This window comes from Azolla caroliniana, unplaced genomic scaffold (genome assembly GCF_043228905.1).
Source record: "Azolla caroliniana isolate FFs.n. ecotype wild unplaced genomic scaffold, voAzoCaro1.0.p SCAF_8, whole genome shotgun sequence".
Lineage (NCBI taxonomy): Eukaryota > Viridiplantae > Streptophyta > Polypodiopsida > Salviniales > Salviniaceae > Azolla > Azolla caroliniana.
The window spans coordinates 2,552,021-2,571,625 of NW_028230443.1; the positions used below are offsets into that span (position 1 = coordinate 2,552,021).

At 38.8% G+C, this 19,605-nt stretch overlaps 2 protein-coding genes and 1 long non-coding RNA gene across 4 annotated transcripts; all 3 read right to left on the minus strand.

Annotated features, from left to right (window-relative positions):
* On the minus strand, nt 1-3,224 carry LOC147860754 (pentatricopeptide repeat-containing protein At3g53360, mitochondrial-like). Its single transcript, XM_087323582.1, has one exon. The coding sequence runs from the start codon at nt 3,163-3,165 to the stop codon at nt 4-6; it is 3,162 nt and encodes a 1,053-aa protein (XP_087179708.1). The 5' UTR covers nt 3,166-3,224; the 3' UTR covers nt 1-3.
* Nucleotides 3,225-4,811: 1,587 nt separating this feature from the next.
* Nucleotides 4,812-5,345, minus strand: LOC147860755 (uncharacterized). Its single transcript, XR_015530120.1, has 2 exons — nt 5,079-5,345; nt 4,812-5,046 (listed from the first exon to the last, which is right to left on the minus strand). It is a non-coding gene; the product is annotated as an uncharacterized LOC147860755 (long non-coding RNA).
* Nucleotides 5,346-5,684: 339 nt separating this feature from the next.
* LOC147860756 (E3 ubiquitin-protein ligase At3g02290-like) lies at nt 5,685-10,000 on the minus strand. Of its 2 annotated transcripts, none has more exons than XM_087323573.1 (5): nt 9,811-10,000; nt 8,022-8,187; nt 7,033-7,480; nt 6,504-6,613; nt 5,685-6,041 (listed from the first exon to the last, which is right to left on the minus strand). In XM_087323573.1, the coding sequence occupies exons 2-5, from the start codon at nt 8,142-8,144 to the stop codon at nt 6,015-6,017; spliced, it is 708 nt and encodes a 235-aa protein (XP_087179699.1). In that variant the 5' UTR covers nt 8,145-8,187; nt 9,811-10,000; the 3' UTR covers nt 5,685-6,014. The 2 variants fall into 2 exon arrangements, with proteins under 2 accessions (XP_087179699.1, XP_087179698.1); XM_087323572.1 differs by having other exon boundaries at nt 8,022-8,167; nt 9,811-9,998.
* Nucleotides 10,001-19,605: the final 9,605 nt, after the last annotated feature.

A 19,605-nucleotide genomic window follows, 5' to 3' on the forward strand; every position in this document is an offset into this window, starting at 1 on the left:
TTTCTAATCCCCCCAAGAACAATTTCCATTCATTACAAAAGGAAAACAATTGGAATCTTTACATATGATAACTCTCTCCTTCAGACTCGACACTTGGGACGAGGCCTCATGGCATTCAATAGAAAGCTTGGAATTCTTTATCAATTGAATTGACGATTGTTTAGGTGTACTTTCTAGTCCAAACTGGGACGATGGACTCTCAATATTTTGACATGATGTGGTATCCTTATCGAACATCCCTACCTTAATGGCATTAGGAGACATTGTGCATTCTTCTTTATCTTCACCTAAAGATTGCTTACAGTTTCCATCAATCTCAATCCAGTTCATTTCATGGCCTTTCAACTTTCTAAGCTCATCCATTTTCATGGGATTGAAATTCTTGTTAGATTTCCACATATGACCATCAACATACATGTTGGATATCACTATGAGAGAGGGTGCATTCCTTTGATCCAACCTTGCAATATGCTCAAACGCTCGACTACCAAGCTCTATATCACCCCACTGGTGGCAGGAGCTCAACACTGTGCTCCAAGTCACAATATCTGGCTCAAATGAATTGCTCTCCAAAATTTCAAAGAGGTCATTTAGACGTCCCGCCCGGCCAAGGAGATCAACTATGCAGTTATAATGTTCTAAATCTGGACTTATACCATAGTCTTTGCTCATCGCCTTGAAGTATCTCAGCCCCTCATCTACTAACCCAACATGGCTACATAGGGAGAGGACACTCACAAAAGTGATGCTTTCGGGTTTAATACCTTCGTCTTTCATTCTCTCCAGCATTGAGAATGCAATATCTATCTCGCCTTGTCGCCCACATCCAGTAATCAATGTGTTCCATGTGACAACATCCTTCGTTGTCATAGAATCGAAAACCTCCAATGCATCCCCTATCCTACCACATCTCGAATACATCTCTATTAGAACATTGGCTAAGACAACCTTTACATTTTCGACCCCAGTAGCTCCTTCAATTTGAGCATGGATTCGTTTACCCATTTCCAACGATGTAGTAGAGGCACATACTTTCAAAAGGCTCACTAATGTTATGCTATTTGGCAATAACCCTTGATCTTGCATTTGTCGGTATGTAGTGAAAACACTTTCTTTCTCTCCTTGGTCCGCACATCCAGAGATAACAGTATTCCATGAATATAAATCAGGTAATACCCCATCTAATTGCATTTGCGTAAAACACTCAAAAACCTTATCCTCTAGTCTTTGTTCTGCATATCCAATCATCAATGCTGTCCACGATATTACATCTCGAACAAGCAATTGATCAAATGACTCCTTTGCTTCACGGAATAAGCCACATTTAGCATAAAAATCCACCAACGAGCTACCTACTAATGCATCCTTCTCTAACCCAAGTTTCACAATGTCAATATGAATTCCTAGACCTTCTGCCCAATGTTTTAAACTTGCCGATGCCTTCAAGCCAAATGCGAAACCGATTGCATCAGGAAGAATTCCATCCATTTGTATCCTTTTATACAAACTAAGAGCTTCACATGTAAGTCCATGGTCCAAATATCCAGCAATCAATGCAGTCCAAGAGACCACATTTCGGACCTGAAGCCCATCAAATACTTCTTGTGCCTCCTCTAGCATATGTGTTTTTGCATACATATCCACCAATGCACTTCCTACAATACCACCATTCTCCATACTGTCCATGGCTATATCAGCATGCAATTTCCAACCCATTTGGACATTACCCAAATTGGCACATGCTTTTAGACAACAAACATATGTCGCTGCATCAGGACATATATCTTCTTCTGCCATTTGTTGAAGACACTCTAATGCTTCCTCGTTGAATCCATGTTCAACAAAGCCAGAAATTAGTGCCGTCCATGAGACCTTATCTCTTACTGCAAGTTCATCAAACACATAAAATGCCTCAGTGATTGAACCATATTTTGCATACATGTCCACCAAAGCACACCCAACAAAAGCATCCTTTTCATAGCTTTCTCTAACAATTTCATCATGCAATTCACGACCCTTTGCAAGAGTTCCTGTGGTGATACAGCATGCTTTTAGACCACAATTGAATGTGTATGCATTCAGTGGCATATTGGCCTTATGCATCTGCTCTATACAATCCAATGCCTCATTACCAAGACCAGATTCTACATAACCTGAGATTAACGTGCTCCATAAGACAACATCTTTCACTTCAAGGTTATCAAATACTGCTCGGGCTTCGAAAAGCAAGCCACATTTCACATACATATCTACCAACATGCTACCAATGAATGGATAATTATCCAACTCTTCTTCAACAATTTCGGCATGTAGAGCATAACCTTTCTCTAGAAACCCCAAAGAGCAGCAAGCTTTCAGCCCACAAAGATAAGTAACAGCATCAGGTAACACACCCTCGGCTTTCATTTGATCCAGACATTTCAATGCTTCTTCACCACAACCATTATCAACATAACCAACAATGATTGATGTCCAAGAGACTGTGTTTTGTGTGGGCAAATGATCAAATACATCTCGAGCCTCATGAATCCGTCCACATTTGGAATACATATCAACCAAATTGCTACCAACGAATAAATCTTCCTCAAAACCATCGACTATAATGTGGGCATGTACAACATACCCATTATCAATACATTTCGATCTTATACAAGCCTTGATCATAGCAAGAAAAGTGTGTCTACTAGGGCATACCATATCTAATTGCATATTATTGAACACATCGAAAGCATGCTGACATTCACCACATTCAACATATCCGTGAATGAGAGAAGTCCATGAATAATGATTCCTATATGGCAATCGACCAAAAACCTCTTCGGCATCAGATATGCTCTTGCAGTCCACATACATAGGGACCAAATAATTGCCAATATCTTTGTGAGTTTCCATGCCTTTCTCTCTTATGTAGTGATGCACACGTTTGGCATACAAAATGCTACCTTTCCTTCTGCATTTTTGCAAGATAGATATCAAATCTTTGACTGAGAGAGGGTCTTTGGAGTGATCTAGAAGGTCTAGAGATTCTTCTAAAGTGAGTGAATCCAACGAATTGCTGGCTTGATTGATCTGTTTGGGCAGGTGCGGAAACCTTGTGGATGCAAAACTATGGTGTGAGTATCGATCTGTCAGGGTGAAGTCTGCCAAAGGAGGTAGAGAACCCATCTCGAGTTCCAATGGAGAAACAGAGGAAAGCCCTCCTCTGTTTCATCCTTCAGCATATCCTCATTCCTGCGGCTCAAAAAAAGTAAGTGAAAGCATCATCACTTCTCTTAATGTGCAGATAATCTTGATATGATATTATGAATAATGAGAGAGATACATCATCAATCTCTCCTTAATAAAACAGCATTTTTCAAGAGATCCCGGGTTCAAATCTCCATTTTCATCACTTCTTCCTATTGAATTTGCCCACCTCATTTGCTCTAAACAATAATCAATACAGATTCCACGAATTGTTCACTTCCTTTGCTCTAAACAATCAACACAGATTCCACAACCATCTTAACTAACTATGACCCAAACTGCCAATTCACCCTCTCTGCGCGATTTCCCCCCTCTATTGTTTGCATTTGTAGAGAGGAGAATGGCCTTTTGGTCTGGTCACGGTAAAACTTGCGAGCGTTTCTTGTTCTATTTTGAAGTCGGAGCATGAGAAATGCACACGCCCCCCTTCCGTTTTCTACTTGGCATTCATCGAGTCTCAACTCCCCTCGAGGGGCCTAGCAAGAGGTATAGGCCCTTCGCCTTCTCTCCACAAGTTTCCCCTTTGCTGAATATATCATTTGGTTTTATTTGTGGATAGTTGGGATCATATCATTGCCGAAGATAAGAGCTGAAAGGTTTGAGAGTTTGTCTCTTCTAGGTTTGGAAATTTAAAAATCGTTCTATTTATCCCTAATTGTCCTTCGAAATTTCAAGAAATCATATTGCCAATAGAGAGAGATGGAGAGATTGCATTAAGAAGTTTGCAAGGAACAATATTTTGGAAATGCTACGAATTATGTGGAAAATGAATGGGCTTCGATTTCAAAGCATTGTTGGGTTCAAGTTAAGTTATGAGCTTAGCCATAGCAATTGCCCAAAATAACTAATATTATGTAAGGAGCTTTATAGAATTCAAATGGAGGTAATCTAAACCATTCTCAAGGTGGTCCACACTAAGCAACAATATTTATCCCTACCAACACTTGTATAGCTTTTTTCTACAATATGCGCAAGTAGTTGTCATAATACTATTTTCAAGTGTTATAGCTTGAATGAAGGAGTTCACCAAGCACAAAATATCAATCTATGATCATTTTACTCTGGTCAGGCTCAAATACTCCCCACTATGACAATAATGATAGAAATAAAAATCTCAAATCTCCACTTTCATGTCCTCTAGAATGATCAATAAGCTCTAGGTGTAGTATATGATGCATCAAAGCTCATAAACAAATACATATTGCAATGCCACAAATTGAAGTTCGATGTTAACAATTTGTCATGTTCATCAACAAGTGTGTTCATGAGGAGAACTTAAGTAAAATTTTCTAGTTTGGCACCAATCCTATTTAGAACTTGGTTATATGACACTTCAAAGCATTATTTAAACTTACGCAAAAAGCCACAACTGAAGGTTTGGTTATTGCACATCCCATTTATGAAGGGATTGTTGAGAATTTGGATGAATGTGTACACAATGCCATTGAAGTTCATTGTTGAGACAAATTATAAAATAGTTTTCCATCAATCAATGCTTTGGTTCCCCTCAAGTGGATTGATTCAAAATAATGAGTACAATGGTACGGCGGTCATGTGTAACAACATTAAGTCAATAACAAAATTTCAGATATGTCATATCTTTGTAGTTTTATTACATTAATTGTCTTTTATAAATTTATTTGCAATGATTTGTTGCTCTTTTACACTGCCACATCGTAATAACAAAAAGATAAGATTCACACAAGGATGGTTGCAACAACATTAGCTTCTAATTTTTACTACAAGTTCCTATAAATGATCTCCATATCGACAACACATTTGCCTCACATCCTTGGATAGCTTGTTTTTAGCACACTTTTTTAGTGGCACACTGTTGCTCAATCTTCCCATAAGCTTCACTTTTATACGGCTAATAATAGTGATGTGCTAAGATGGTATGAGGCAATGCTACACTTGGGTTCTTTCAACTACTATTCATTTCAACATGGATACAAGAAAGACCTCAATGTCACCATGTAAATCTCCAAAGCTCATGCTCTACTTCTTCCTACCACATTGTAACTATTCCAACTATAGGTACATTTGACCTATATACATCGTAGATGAGTGTATACATCATATCCATAGTCTAATCCTAGAGAGTTGGATTAGAGAGTTATCTCAGCATTCAACTTGGATCACACTTATCCTAGATAGCTTATCTATTATTTCATTATGATAATTTGAAAGCATCTACAATTGGGGAGATCATAATATTATGCCTTGCAAGGTCAGATCTTTTACATTGTATCAGGCTACTCATTGTCGTTTGAAATAACTGTAGAAGCTGACAAGAAAGATTAAATGCTAATTACAAATCCGCAATGAATATATATATATATATATATATATATATTTGCGTCAATAAAAACTACATAGCTTTGTGAGCAAACCTCTATACCCAGAAGGCTTACCTTTATGCCCCATGTACCAGGAAATTCAATTTTAAGAACAGTTTACATTCAAGTAATCATACTATTTACATGCAAGTACATGATTCTGGGCATAATATATTTTACATCCAAAAGAATCTTTTTACCTGAAAAGATGCTTGTGAGCCACATTAGCAGCAAGAAGTGATGCAACACTGGGTTGTTCAACATGGTGAAGGACTACCTTCTTTACGAGTTGGTTTGTTCTTATACAGAAGGTATAATTGTTCACATATTTGAAAGGGTATTATTTGTATGGATAATCCTAATTGATCTGAGATATAAGACAGGGTTGTGGAGCAAGGCCCTAATATTTGAGGGTTTTTATCAAACTCATCAAGGGGTCTCATTGAATACCATTTCCTGCACATTATATGAAGCAAAAAATGACACTTTATAGAATAAGCATGATGTAACATTCGTATTAGTGAGTCGAAGTAAGTAATCAAGATAAGACTAAATTAGATACAAATAAAATTACAGTGCATGATGTCATTAGTATTTACATGAGTGAGCGGCCTTTAAATAGGTCTAGAACTTGTTGTCTATATTAAGGAACCCTATCTAAATTAATCTAGCAGTAGATTTGTGGGCTTTGTTGTAGGAGCATAGGAAGGTTTATGATCATAGTGGAAAATTACATCAGTCTATCCTAACTAGATTATCCTGACATGTACATGCTGTATTTTATATTTAAAAACCTGTCTAAAGTCATTGTTTGAATATTAGAGAGTTTCGAATGTAAAAATAAAGAGAACCCCAAAAAATAAATGAAAAAAACAAAATAAGCAGAAATTCAGAACGTTCTAGATTTCAAACCCTTACCTGATCACAGATGGGACAATAATTGCTCCTTTCCATCCATTCATAGATACAACCAAGATGGAAATGATGACCACACTGGGTACTTATTTTCGGATTCTCCTTTGTATAACCTGTCAGATAATTGTTTTACAACCGCATTATCCTCATAAATTATTTCTCAACAATAAAAGTTCAAACCTTGCACAAATAAGCACAGAAAGCTATGAATCAGCTTCACACAGAAATAGATAAACATAAGATAATTCTCCGGGGAATTGCAAAGTCATCTATCTGTTCTATACAAATTAAAATTGACTGAAATCCTATTCTCTGGGAGGATGAAGAGACAAGTTATCATATATAATGTGTGTTTTATTTTGATCGTATATAGTTAAGTATATGTTGGCATAGTCATATCTATGATCAAGGGAGACAGATATAGAGATAACCATATCTCAGAGAAGAAGACACAAGAGACCACAAGTTTTTGAGTTGTTAGGGATGCATCATGTAGCAAAATGAATTAAAACATTGAAATAAACTAACATACCATCAAGACATGTTGGACAAACATCCTCATCTTCCCCAGACCACATTAGGGGCTCCACTCGTCCCATTGGTGTTGCTGATTGCTGTTTTTTATCGGGTGAGTCAGTCTTGTACCCTTGAGGCTCATCGTCATGATCTGCAACATTTCTTCTTTCTGCAGTTCTAATTAACTCACCAGCATCAATGTTGCTTTGCCATAAAGGTTCTGATTCTTCGCTATCCAACTGGCTTATACCTACTTTCTCACGCCCTGATACTGATCCATCTCTTTGTAACCGTATATATCTCCGATCAACATCATCGGGATATGGCCTTAAGAGAGGTCTGTATGTATCTGGAAAAGTATCACCTGTTGTGGCCACCAACAGACCCGTTGAAGAGGGAGTTGCAATAGTTTGTATCGCAGAGACCAATTCATGACCATTAGAAGGGTGGAATAAAGCACCATACTGTAGTCAGCAGAATATTTATTAAATGAAGTGCCATGTCAGTTATTCATGCATTTATTGACATCTACGTATTTGCAGCTCTCTCATTGACCATAACTAATTGGTGTACTCATTGACATAGAACCTTTTCTGTGAAGATTATGTTGTCATAAACACAAATGAGCACAACCTACCGAAGGTACTCAAATCAATTATTTGGGTTGTTTAAACCAAGTAAGAGTAGATGCAGCTGCGGATTGACAAGCAATCCAACTCAGCGTTTATATAGTTGTGATAGGATCATGAAATAAATGCAATTTATTTTTTAAAATGCACAGACATTAAAGGAATTTTAAGAAATTGGAATATTTGAAATAAATTTTACTTAGTTGTAATTCAAAGGTCTTCATGTAGGCAACTTAGTCAACAAATATTACTCGACGTATAAGCATTCATAAAAACAATCGGCATCAACACAGTTCATACAGCTTAGAACGCAGTACTGTTTTAACCAGGCCATCTTACATTGAATGTTAGAACCAATTTATTGGAAAGAATTTACCATCCTCATAAAAACATGCAGGCTGCGCCGAATGCAAAAGCAATGGCAATTTATCGATTCTGTTGGGGATGTTGTAAACTCAGCAATGTCTTCCCTCCTTGGGCAGCAACATAAAGCTCCCATTTCTTTGACTCTTGGAAAAGAAGCTAGTTTACACAAGGCAATTCTGAGAATACATCCATATTTACAAATCTCACAATCGTGATAGGAAAGATGTCTGTATAAAATAAATATAGTAGGGAAAATAACATGACCCCTGAGATTTTCTTTATTTCCCCAAATGCCTCTGCTCAACTTCCAAAGGACAGTAAAAGGGGATAAATTTACCATAGAAATTGCTCAAAAGGAGGTAGACAGGGGAATTTGGAGAAATAATGAAAGCTGGAGCCCATTTTGGAAGTAGTGGAAAACATAGGAGTATTTCACAGTCAGCTATTTGCAACACTAAAACCTTTCGAATGATGGCAAATTAGAAAAACGTCCCCCACATGTAAACACCGCCACTTAATCTCTAAAATTCTATAGCAACAGAATAGTCTTCCTCTATTTCTAGTGAGACACACTGTTTGATCATGGTATTTATTCCTCGACATTACACGTTTATAAGGCCGCCCTTTTATATCCCTAAATTCCCTCAAATTTGCACGAACTTCCTCAAAATGTTTGCCCCAATGCTCTCAATTGCGAGAGTGTTTGGAGAATGGATTTTTAAAGCTTCACTTATCCGGATGAATTTCATCTTCAATTATGTGGCCACTTCACAGCAGTTCTTACATTAGGAGATTGATATCTCTTCCTTCCATTCCTGAATCCTTCCTTGCACAGGAGGTATGGGTCTAGCCATTGTCAGTTGTTTACCCAATTTCACCTGAAATCGACCCTTTAAACAGCTTGAATATGTGCCAGGGAACGAAACAAAAGGAAGGTAAATACTAAAGGAAGAAGCTAGGTCAATATTTAAAGATCCAGAAAATTCACACATTATTCAAACAATCCCACAATATGCATACTCTAGTATCCCTGGTAGCAATGAGAAATAGTGAATCTATGGAGTAACTGAATACCAAAATTAGCATTTATGGTTACACATCAATCAATACTTATTACGCCCATCAATAAGATAATATTTCCCTTCATAATTTCTTATCATTCATCCTCCTCACTTTCTCCTTCTATGCTTCATGATAAATAGCTTTAAATAATAACTCTTTAGAATCAAAACCTTTATTTTGGCACGACTATTGCTATACTCAACGTTGCTATTTGTCTAATTTCTTCAAATCATTTTAGTCTCTTTTACAAGAAGGTGAAGCCCAGCCTTGTTGCCCTGCTGAGGACCAAGAACAAGAGTGAAGATACAAACAAAACAGGAGGAATGGTTAACAGGGAAATTCTACAAGGCTGAGAAGCACTCGTTGGTGTATGATATTTCAAAAGTGCACCCATATAATTTGCTTTCCATGACCATGGCTCCCTATGTCTTTGCCATATGATATATGTGACTATGTCTCTATGTTCAGGTTTACTCAAAATCCTGCAAATTCATGAAGTTGAATATTCCTCTACCCATTAAAGATCATGGTATTAACTCTCTCTCTCTCTCTCTATGAATGGGTAAATACCCCATTTTTTGTTGTAAACCAAATATCTCATGGGTCAATTTTGGTCTTAGAAGACGTTAATCTCTCTCTCTCTCTCTCTCTCTCTCTCTCTCTCTCTCTCTCTCTCTCACACACACACACACACACACACACACACACACATGTATAGTCGGATTTAGGACACAAACCTGATAGTTGAAGCTAGCGATGGTGGGAGGGGAGAGGGAAAGCGCTCCCTTCCCCCTCCATTACTTCCCCTTTCTCTATTCTATTCCCTCCTGTTTCGATCCGCTCTGTCTTCTTTTAGATTTGATCTCTGCCTCTGTCTATGCCTCTGCCTCTGTCTCTGTCTCAGACAATCGTCGATGCATATGTATCTTGTTTGTGTCATCCATTGCGAGAGGCTTCCATTTTTTATATTTCCCCAAATACCCCTCACTATATTTTCCTTTATTCCCCAAATACCCCTCCCTGTATTTTCCTTTATTCCCCAAAATGCCCTTTGTCCCATCCCCTGTTTAGTTACGAGCAACAATTCATCCTCATTTCCAAGCACTAACTAGTTCAGCCTAAACCCTCTCTCTATCTCTTCTTTTCGGCCCCGGACATGTTTCGTGAGTCTAAAAGATCGTGCCTTCATACCATTCCCCAACACCTATGACCCTGGTTTCCACGCATTGTCAGTTCGGCCCTACATGTTGTTTAGATTGAAGAGGTTTGAAAGTCATTCCTTATGTGTGATCTTGATTAGTTTGATTGGGCAATGCAAGGCTTAAATGACACTCACCACCACCTTTGTGTACTCTCGATTGCAATAATTGCGAGTAAAATTCTTTGACATCAAGACTTTGTTTGCTACTCAACTCCCACATGTATTACGTGAAAAAATGTTTTACCTTAAGAGGTTTGAACGCCTTTCTTCATGGATGTATGATCTTGATTGGCTAGAACGGGCAATGGGAAGCTTCAATGACACTCACCACCACATTGTGTACTCTCAATTGCAATGATTGTAAGTAAAATTCTACTACTCAACTCCATGCATATTTACATGAAAATATTTTAGCTTGAGAGGTTTGAATGTCGTTCCTCCTAGATGTGTGTTCATGATCGAGCAGTGTGAAGCTTGAATGACGCTCATTAGTGCATTATGTACTCTCAATTGCAGCAATTACATGAGTAAAATTCTTCAACATCAAGACTTTGATGTACTCAACTCCACACACATTATGTGAAAAAATGTTTTAACCTGGGTTCCATAAGTCATATATTGAATTCTAAGTGAATTCTACCTATCTTCCTTCCCCTTGTGGACTGATTCTAGAAATTTGGGGAAATAATAAAAATACGTAGGGTGTTTTGGCTTACTCCCGAATGCCCTAGCTCCATCCTTGTCCCTCTCATGCATTGATTCATTCTATTCTCCCTTCTATATCACCTTTCGTGTGTTGATCGAGGACATTGAAAATAGAAGTTCAGGGTTAATTGAACATTGAATAAAAAAAGGAGAACATGTTTCCTCAAGTGACAAGAATATTTGAACAACTAATTATGGAATGCCCCGAATGTGAGGACATTATACATGAATTATAGGAGATCATACTAGGTTTTATTGGCTTTCGGGAAAGTCTAACAAGGACAAAATCATTGTTGACAAGATTGGGCATATTTTGCTTTTCTCATCTACTCGTCCACATAGCCAATTGTCATATAAATCCCAAAGAGTGAATTGTGAAAACAAACTTAGTTTTTTGTTTTTTATTTTCACACATACATGCAACTCGAGGAGAGTGCTTTGTAACGATTGATCGGTTCTATGGATCATGTTGGCCTCCCTTTATGTCAACATATCATCGTTGTCACCTCTCTTTGCAATGTGCAATTAATACGTGATTCTTGATGCTTGAGAATCTTGCTAATGAACATTATATCTAATAGATTGATGTGTGTGGGATGTTGCAACAAGCAATATTCAGTTCGCGAGTTTGAAACTCAAACTCCTTCAAAAAATCAAAAACTCGAATCAAACCCGTCTACGAAACCATTTAAGAGACTATCAAACCTGAGTTGTTTAAAAGTAGACTTTGTTGAAGCACTACTATTATTACACACCCCACCCAATTATAGGTTTATTTGACAACAACTACAAAATATCCCATTGATGCAAGGTCCTTTACATCGACAAACATAAGAGCAATAATGGGTTGATTGGTGTTTATGGGATTGAATGCCATTTTTACAAGTGACTACTAATCTTGTATCATTTTTCTGTTGAGTCTCTTTGATGGCTATCATCTAAGGCTGAATAAGAGTGTATAACTTTGATTACGATGTCGTGAAGATTTTCGGCAATAGTGTGAAAATCCGATAAAACGTACGAAATCGAGTATGAATCACATAATACAATAATTGTGAAGATAACATTTTTAATATCTAAGTACAAAATGATGGAGGTTTCGAATGCACTTTATTACACGAGAAATGGACAACTAAATGTCAAGATATGAGGGTATAAAGTTTGTGAAAAGAAAAGAGAAAATTGTGAGATATCCCACATAGGCACGACAAATACGACTCTCATCATATATAAGGTGGAGCAAAAGATATTATCTTTGTGTCTATGTGTGGAGCATAGAGAGTTCAAGGTAACTTGAACTAAGAGTGGAGGTGGGCTAGCTACTCGTAAAGGGTTTTGGCCAACCAAAACCGGACCGGCGATGGAGACGGTGAACCGACGGCATCCGGCGAGGCACCGGTAACCGACGGCATCCGGAGAAGCACCGGTAACCGACGGCATCCGATGACGGCACCGGCATCCGGCGAGACATCGGTAACCGACGGCATCCGGCGACGGCACCAGCATCCGGAGAAGCACCGGTAACCGACGACATCCGGCGACGGCACCGGCATCCGGCGAGACATCGGTAACCGACGGCATCCGGCGACGGCACCGGCATCCGGCGAGACACCGGTAACCGACGGCATCCGGCGAGGCACCGGTAACCGACGGCATCTGGCGAGGCACCGGCATCCGGCGAGGCACCGGTAACCGACGGCATCCGGCGACTATATAAATAAATATATAAATATATATACAAATATACATATACAAGGAGGAGAAGTAAGGATTCGAACCTTGCACCTTCAAGTTATGAGTCAATTGGCTTACCATTAAGCCATGCTATTTAGTTAAAATTATATTTCTATCATTGTACTTTTACATGTAAATTCTCATACGTGAGAGCTAAAATGAGTGACATGGTTATCATGCACCACATGTAATACATAAGCGCCAAATGGCAAACATGCAATTTATGCATGTCTTGTACCCTCACATGCATCAATTGCATGAGAGCATCTATAAAAGAAGGAAGGGGGAGGAGAAAAAACACGGTTTTTTTTTATGAAAATTAAGAGGAAGAAATTCGTTATCAAATTGATCGTGTAACTTGTTTCTTAAATCTAAAGTTAAAAGTTCAATCAATCTCTCTCAATCGTGTAATCTCAACTTCTCTCTTTCCCAATCTATCTTAAGTACTTTCTCGCTAAAGCTTGTATCGACTCTAAATCCTTCTGGTCCAGAACCCCAGCGGTTTCGCCTCACGATCCGCGCGTAGTGACGGATCTTCACGACAACGGATGGCGACAGACTTTAAAATGTAGTTGGCATTCTAATTGCCACTTGTAGCAAAGGTCTTCATTTGAAGAGTTTTAATTGGGGGGTTGCCTTTGGGATTAGCTCTAACGCAACGTGGACTAACAAGTTGCAACAGGTAATTGCTTCTTTTGCATGTTAAAGAGGAAGCTAATACTCATTATTTCATACAATATCAATTCGCTTATCGCAATTGGAGTTATTGACAAATTTTTTCTCAATGTTATTTGACATCAATACAGTGAGTGTTTGAATGATGCACACTGGTCAACCCAAAATAAGAGATAGAGACCGTTTTCCTATTTATGAGGGGATTGCATCATAATTGGGATATGCACAATGATTTTGTATTTGATGTTAGGCATGAAGTCAAAGCATATCTACGAAAGTTGAAAGGGAGTACTAATGTGATAGCTTTCTGTATTGTAACAAGTAGAAATTCATTCGTTAGTGGAGTGTTCATCTTGCCAACTGACAATGTCAACACGTTCGATTACTAGTGTACTGTAGTGGGAAACCATACAATTCCATTGTGGTACCAATTGTAAGTAGTGTTTTTTCACACACATTTATTAATATAATTTCATATTTCCACACACACACACACACACACATTGATAAGTCCACATGGCACTCCATTTATGAAAGGTGATGATGATTGTATGTATCTGTGTATGTATGCATGCACGACGTGTCTATTATACACCAAATCATAAATAGGGTTGATAAGGGAATTGCGACCACGAATAGTGCAGGTGTGCGATATGCACCGTCTTATTTGGATTTTTTTAAAAATGCGCATTGGAAAAAGCTGTCAGAAGTCACCCAACTCTGAGTCCTTAGTAGCCCAAACCTGTTAGAGGTTGCCCAATTCTAAATCTTCGGTCACCCAACTATGAGTCCTCAATCGCCCAACCTGGTCAGAGGTTTCCCAACCTTGTTAGATCTATCACATTGATGCTTCATTCACATCCCCTTTGTTTCTATCTTGTTAGATCTATCACACTAATGCCTCATTATTCTAGGATTTGAAGGACACTTTTTGCAGGGTTTGATGTAAATTCATAGGCTTTGGAGTATGTTCTCTGCATGTATTGATGTACATTCATGTGTATGCATGCTGGAAGCCGATTTCTTTATTTCTTCATCTTCTTCCCCTTTTGGGGTTTTCAGTATGCTTTCTCTAGTTGTTATGGTCATCGATGCTAGCTTTCTTTTGAGGTTTATGACAACCACCATTTCTTGCACAGAATTGAATTAACTCTATTAAATTGAAAGATAATTTTTCCTGCAGGTTTTATGTCGTACATTCATGTGCATGCATGTCCTAGTTTATGGTGCACAAAAGGTAAAAGTACCACCCAATGCAAAATGAAAGAGTTATTTTTTAGACTTGAATATGAAAAAATTGCACTTTTGCAAGTGGATAAATGGAATTTCTATGATGGTTACTTCTCAATATTTGATAGGTGAAAGAATCTTGAAGCACAAGGTTTTGCATGGGCATTGCATGATGAGATACAATTGGTAGAAAGACAAATTTCAATATGATTCTAGAATATGTTAAAGAAATAAGGTACTTCTTACTTTTGATCAGAGTTTAGATTATCTTAAGGAATATGTTTCTTAATTGTGTATTGTATTACTCCCAACAATTGAATGCATTCTAAACTGAAGACATGTTAAACCCAAAAAACTGTTGGGTCTATCCACTCAAGTGGAGCCCACGACATGGAGACGGCTGAGAGCCGAAGGACCGATTGAGAGTCCATTGCTCAAACTATTGGGAGTCAGTTGAGCACCGAATTGGCTTAGGGCCAAAAAGGTTAAAAGTTATAGTTATATTTAGGGAAAAGTACCAAGATACCCTTGGAAGTTCGTCTATTTACCAGAATGCCCCTAGAAGTTCCAAATTGACCAAACTACACCTATGTCCAAAAAAATACACTTTATAAAGTAATTATACACTCAAATCTACAAGCCCTATTTACCAGAATACCCTTCAAACACAAATTTCTTTACTTAAGCGATTCTTTGGGTCCTTTGTACCTAACATTGTAGTCTTTCTTTTCTTTCTTGTTCATTGGGTTGGTCAATCGTCTTCATTATTAGGATATGGGGTTACCTTGTGCATTACTAGATATTTTGTTGAGTCGATAGATATATTTTATTTTGTGGATATTTTTGGAATTACACTTTTTGTAGACGGGTCAAAATTAACATGTAATTATTACATTTCGATAAGTATTTTTGGTTTGCAAGTATTTTTGAAATTGATGAGATGGAGGAGATTGAGTTGTGATTGCATTTTGCTAACAAAATTTAGTGTAAAATCATGAAATTTGGTTTAAGATGGCCTTTTAATAGCAAAGTGTTATGTGATATTTCGTTTAAAATGACACTTTGGTAGCAAAGTTTTTCGTGAGATTTGGTTTAACATTTTGGCCGCAAATTCATGGAATTTGGCTTCAAAATGGCATCCCAATGGTAAAATTTGGTGTGCGATCAAATGTTTTGGTCACTTCAATCACAAATTTTGGTTTTATGGGATTAAGCTAGTATAACTCGGTGTAAATTCATAGAATTGGATTTTAAGGTGACCTTTCAATTGAAAATTCTGATAATTTAGTTTGATTTATGATGTATTTTGAAAAATAAAAGTGGTATAAATTGGTCAAAATAGGTATATAGTGGCATTATGGTAAATAAGTTTAGCTTTAAGGGTACTCTGGTAAATAAGGCTTGTAGATTTGAGTGTATAATTACTTTATAAAGTGTATTTTTTTGGACATAGGGGTACTTTGGTAAATTGGAACTTCCAAGGGCGTTATGGTAAATAGACGAACTTCCAAGGGCATCCTGGTACTTTTCCCTTATATTTATATATGTATATGTATACCCTTTTTCTTTTGTATGTTATTTTGGTGTGCGTGTGTGAACATATGTATATAAAAAAAGGAGGAAACATAGTGGGACCTGATTTTTTGAGAACAGCAAAGAGAAAAACAGAAAATAGAGAAGAAAACAGAAAACCAAAGAGTGAGAACAAGAGGAAGAGCGTTCTACCGAAGTGGAGATAGAGACCTATGAGGGGTTGGTCATGCTGTCAGAGAACCACGATTGTATAACACCTCTCCTACCTACTCGCATCAGGTTCCTTCGTTTCGTGTTGTTTTCTTGTTTCCTATTTTGCTAGTTTTTCTATCCACCTAGATGGGTGAAGAATTGTAAGGTTATTTTCTTGTTGGTTTATCCACCCAATCAGGTGAGGATCGTAGCCAAGGTTGTTGCCTTGAGGCTAATATATTTCCTCTAGTCAAAAACCTAGAGAGACTACACTCAGTTGTGCTTATTGTTGTTGTATCCACCCAATCGGGTGAAGATTGTAGCCAACGTTGTTGCCTTGAGGCTAGCACATTTATTGTGCTTATTGTTGTTGTATCCACCCGATTAGATGAAGATTGTCGCCGAGGTTGTTGCCTTGAGGCTAGTACATTCTGTCTAGTCAAAACCTAGAGAGTATGTACTCAATTGTATTCACTATTGTGTAGCCAAGGTTGTTGCCTTCAGGTTTGCACCTTCCTCTAGTCAAAATCTAGAAAGGTTGTACTCAGTTGTAATCTTTGTTGTTTTATCCACCCAATCGGGTGAAGATTGTAGCCAAGGTTGGTACCTTGAGGATAGTGTTGGTAATATGTCCCTCCAGTGGGAGGAACCGACTGTTCGGAAGTAGCCGACAACCGATAGTCGACAGTCAAAGAGTCGACACAGAGAGTCGATTGTTTGAACAGATTATTATTATTATTATTATAGTAATCATAATAATCAATGATATGTAGCAGTGGCTACAATTGTAAATAGCCCATACGATGTATCGGTAGATATACATTTAGGGCAAATAGATGTGAATAGAGAGCTGTGCGTAAGAGAGAGAGAGAGAGAGAGAGAGAGAGAGAGAGAGAGAGAGAGAGAGAGAGAGAGAGAAGGAGAGAGAGAACGACGCCATAGCTATGTGCGTAATAGTAGACGCTAAGAACCCTGTGTGGTTGATACACTCATAATCAAAGTGTTGTAATCTCTGTCCTTGACATCCACTATATAGTGAAGTGTTTCCTCTCCCATGGTTTTCTCCCGTTTTAGGGTTTCCACGTAAATATTTGTGTATTGTGTCGTTGTGTATTTTCAGTATCATTTGATCTTGTGGTTTTACGAATCTATTCTCAACAATATGGTATCAGAGCTTGAGGTGCAAGCATGGAAGGAGGTGTGAGCGGCTTCCCAGGCATGACAGTTCTAAACTCACAGAACTATGCAGACTGGAAGATAAAGATGGAGGACCTTCTCATAGTCAAGGACTTGTACGAGCCAGTCGACAGAGCAGATATACCAAGGGGGGTATTGGAGTCGGATTGGAAACTTCTTAACAGAAAGGTGGTGGCCACCATCTGACAATGCGTCGACGTAAGTGTCTTGCAACATGTGGCGAACGACACAAATGCACACGAGATGTGGCAAAAGTTGTCGGGTCTATATGAGAGGAAGAACGCGCTCAATAGAACCTCACTGATGAGAAAGATCGTACGGCTGAAATACAGGGACGGTGAGAGCATTGTCGAACACATCAACACATTCATGGGGTATGTAAATCAACTTGTTGCAACCAAGTTTCCCCTGGATGATGCGATGGAGGCCATCCTACTAATGTGCACACTGCCGGATAGCTGGGAGAACTTGGTGGTCACTCTCAGCACCTCTTGTCAAGAAGAGAACTTGTCTTTACAAACCGTAAATACAAGCATCCTAAATGAGGAGGCAAGGAGGAAGGACAAAGGAGTCCTGTCCTAGTTGGAGTCGAATGTTACACAACATTCGGACAGAGGAAGGAATCAGTAAAGAAGTCCACCAAGGAGAGAAAAGTCCCAAGCCAGATCGAAGTCCAGAGGTAAGCTAGTATGCTTTTATTGTGGTAAGCCTAGACACTTCTAGAAGGACTGCCGACACATGAGAAAAGACAAGGGTGTCGGAAACAATGTCGAACCCAAGAAGATTCCTGATGAGAAGAACACTTCTGCCATTGCTACGAGCAATGAAGAACTATTGTTCATATGTGAACAGACAAGCACAAATCTTGCAAGTGAAGAATGCGCTTGGGTGATCGATTACGGGGCATCGTTCCACATAACTCTGTCGAGAGAGTATTTCTTGACTTACATAGTCAGAGCTCACGATTATGTGAAAATGGGTGATAGTGGAGAGTGCAAGATAGCCAGAGTTGGAAGTGTCTGCTTGACGACGTCGATAGGGTGTCGACTGACTCTGAAGGATGTTCAACACGTCCCCGATATTAGATTGAATCTGATATCAACTGGAAGGTTAGATGACGAAGGCTATAGTGGTAGCTTTTGGAATGGTAAGTGGAAGTTTTGCCGAGGAAATCTTATAGTGGCCTGAGCACAAAAAGAAGACACATTATATATGATGCATGCCCGATTGTGCAAATCAGATGTAAATGTGGCAGCCGACTCAGCAGGAGAGAGATGGCATAAGAGGCTAGGCCACATGAATGAGAAAGGAATGCACCTGCTAGCCGACCAAAAGCTTCTACCAGAAGTCAAGGGAGTGCACCTGGAGAAGTGCATCGACTGCTTGGTCAGAAAGTAGAACAGATCAACATTCCACACAAGACCACCAAGAAGAAGAGAAGTTGCATTGGAACTAGTACACACGGATGTGTGTTATGTAGATGCTCCATCGCATCAAGGTGGACAATACTTTGTGATGTTCATCGACGACTATAGTCGGAAGACATGGGTCGTCGTACTGAAGTCGAAGGATCAAATACTGTCGGTTTTCAAGGATTTCCAGGCTAGAGCTGAATGAGAGTCGGGTCGGAAGTTGAAGGTTGTTCGAACCGACAACGATGGTGAGTATAGAGGGCAATTTGAGGAATACTGCATGTGCCAAGGTATTTAGATCGAATACACAGTGCCAAAGACCCCAGAGTTGAATGGGCTTGTAGAGAGGATGAATCGAACAATCATGGAGACGGTAAGGAGCATGCTCTCTCATGCAAAACTGTTGAAATCCTATTGGGCTGAGGCGATGTACACAATTGTTTATATGATCAACAAGTCTCCCTTAGTACCATTAAAGGGTGATGTCCTACAGAGAGTGTGGACAGGGAAGGATGTCTCCTACCAACACTTGAGGGTGTTCGGATGTTTGGGGTATATGCATGTACCGAAGGATCAGAGGTCAAAGCTCGACAGTAAGTCGAAGGCATGCATATTCATGGGATACTTGGAAGAAGAGTTCGGTTATAGGCTAT

Bases quoted from the DNA above. Each gene is read 5' to 3' on its own strand.
- LOC147860754 (XM_087323582.1), bottom strand. From the start codon at position 3,165: ATGGGTTCTCTACCTCCTTTGGCAGACTTCACCCTGACAGATCGATAC.
- LOC147860756 (XM_087323573.1), bottom strand. From the start codon at position 8,144: ATGGGAGCTTTATGTTGCTGCCCAAGGAGGGAAGACATTGCTGAGTTT. The intron at 7,481-8,021 runs GTAAATTCTTTC...TGCTGACTACAG, and splicing joins TGCATGTTTTTATGAGGATG to TATGGTGCTTTATTCCACCC. The intron at 6,614-7,032 runs GTATGTTAGTTT...ATTATCTGACAG, and splicing joins TTGTCCAACATGTCTTGATG to GTTATACAAAGGAGAATCCG.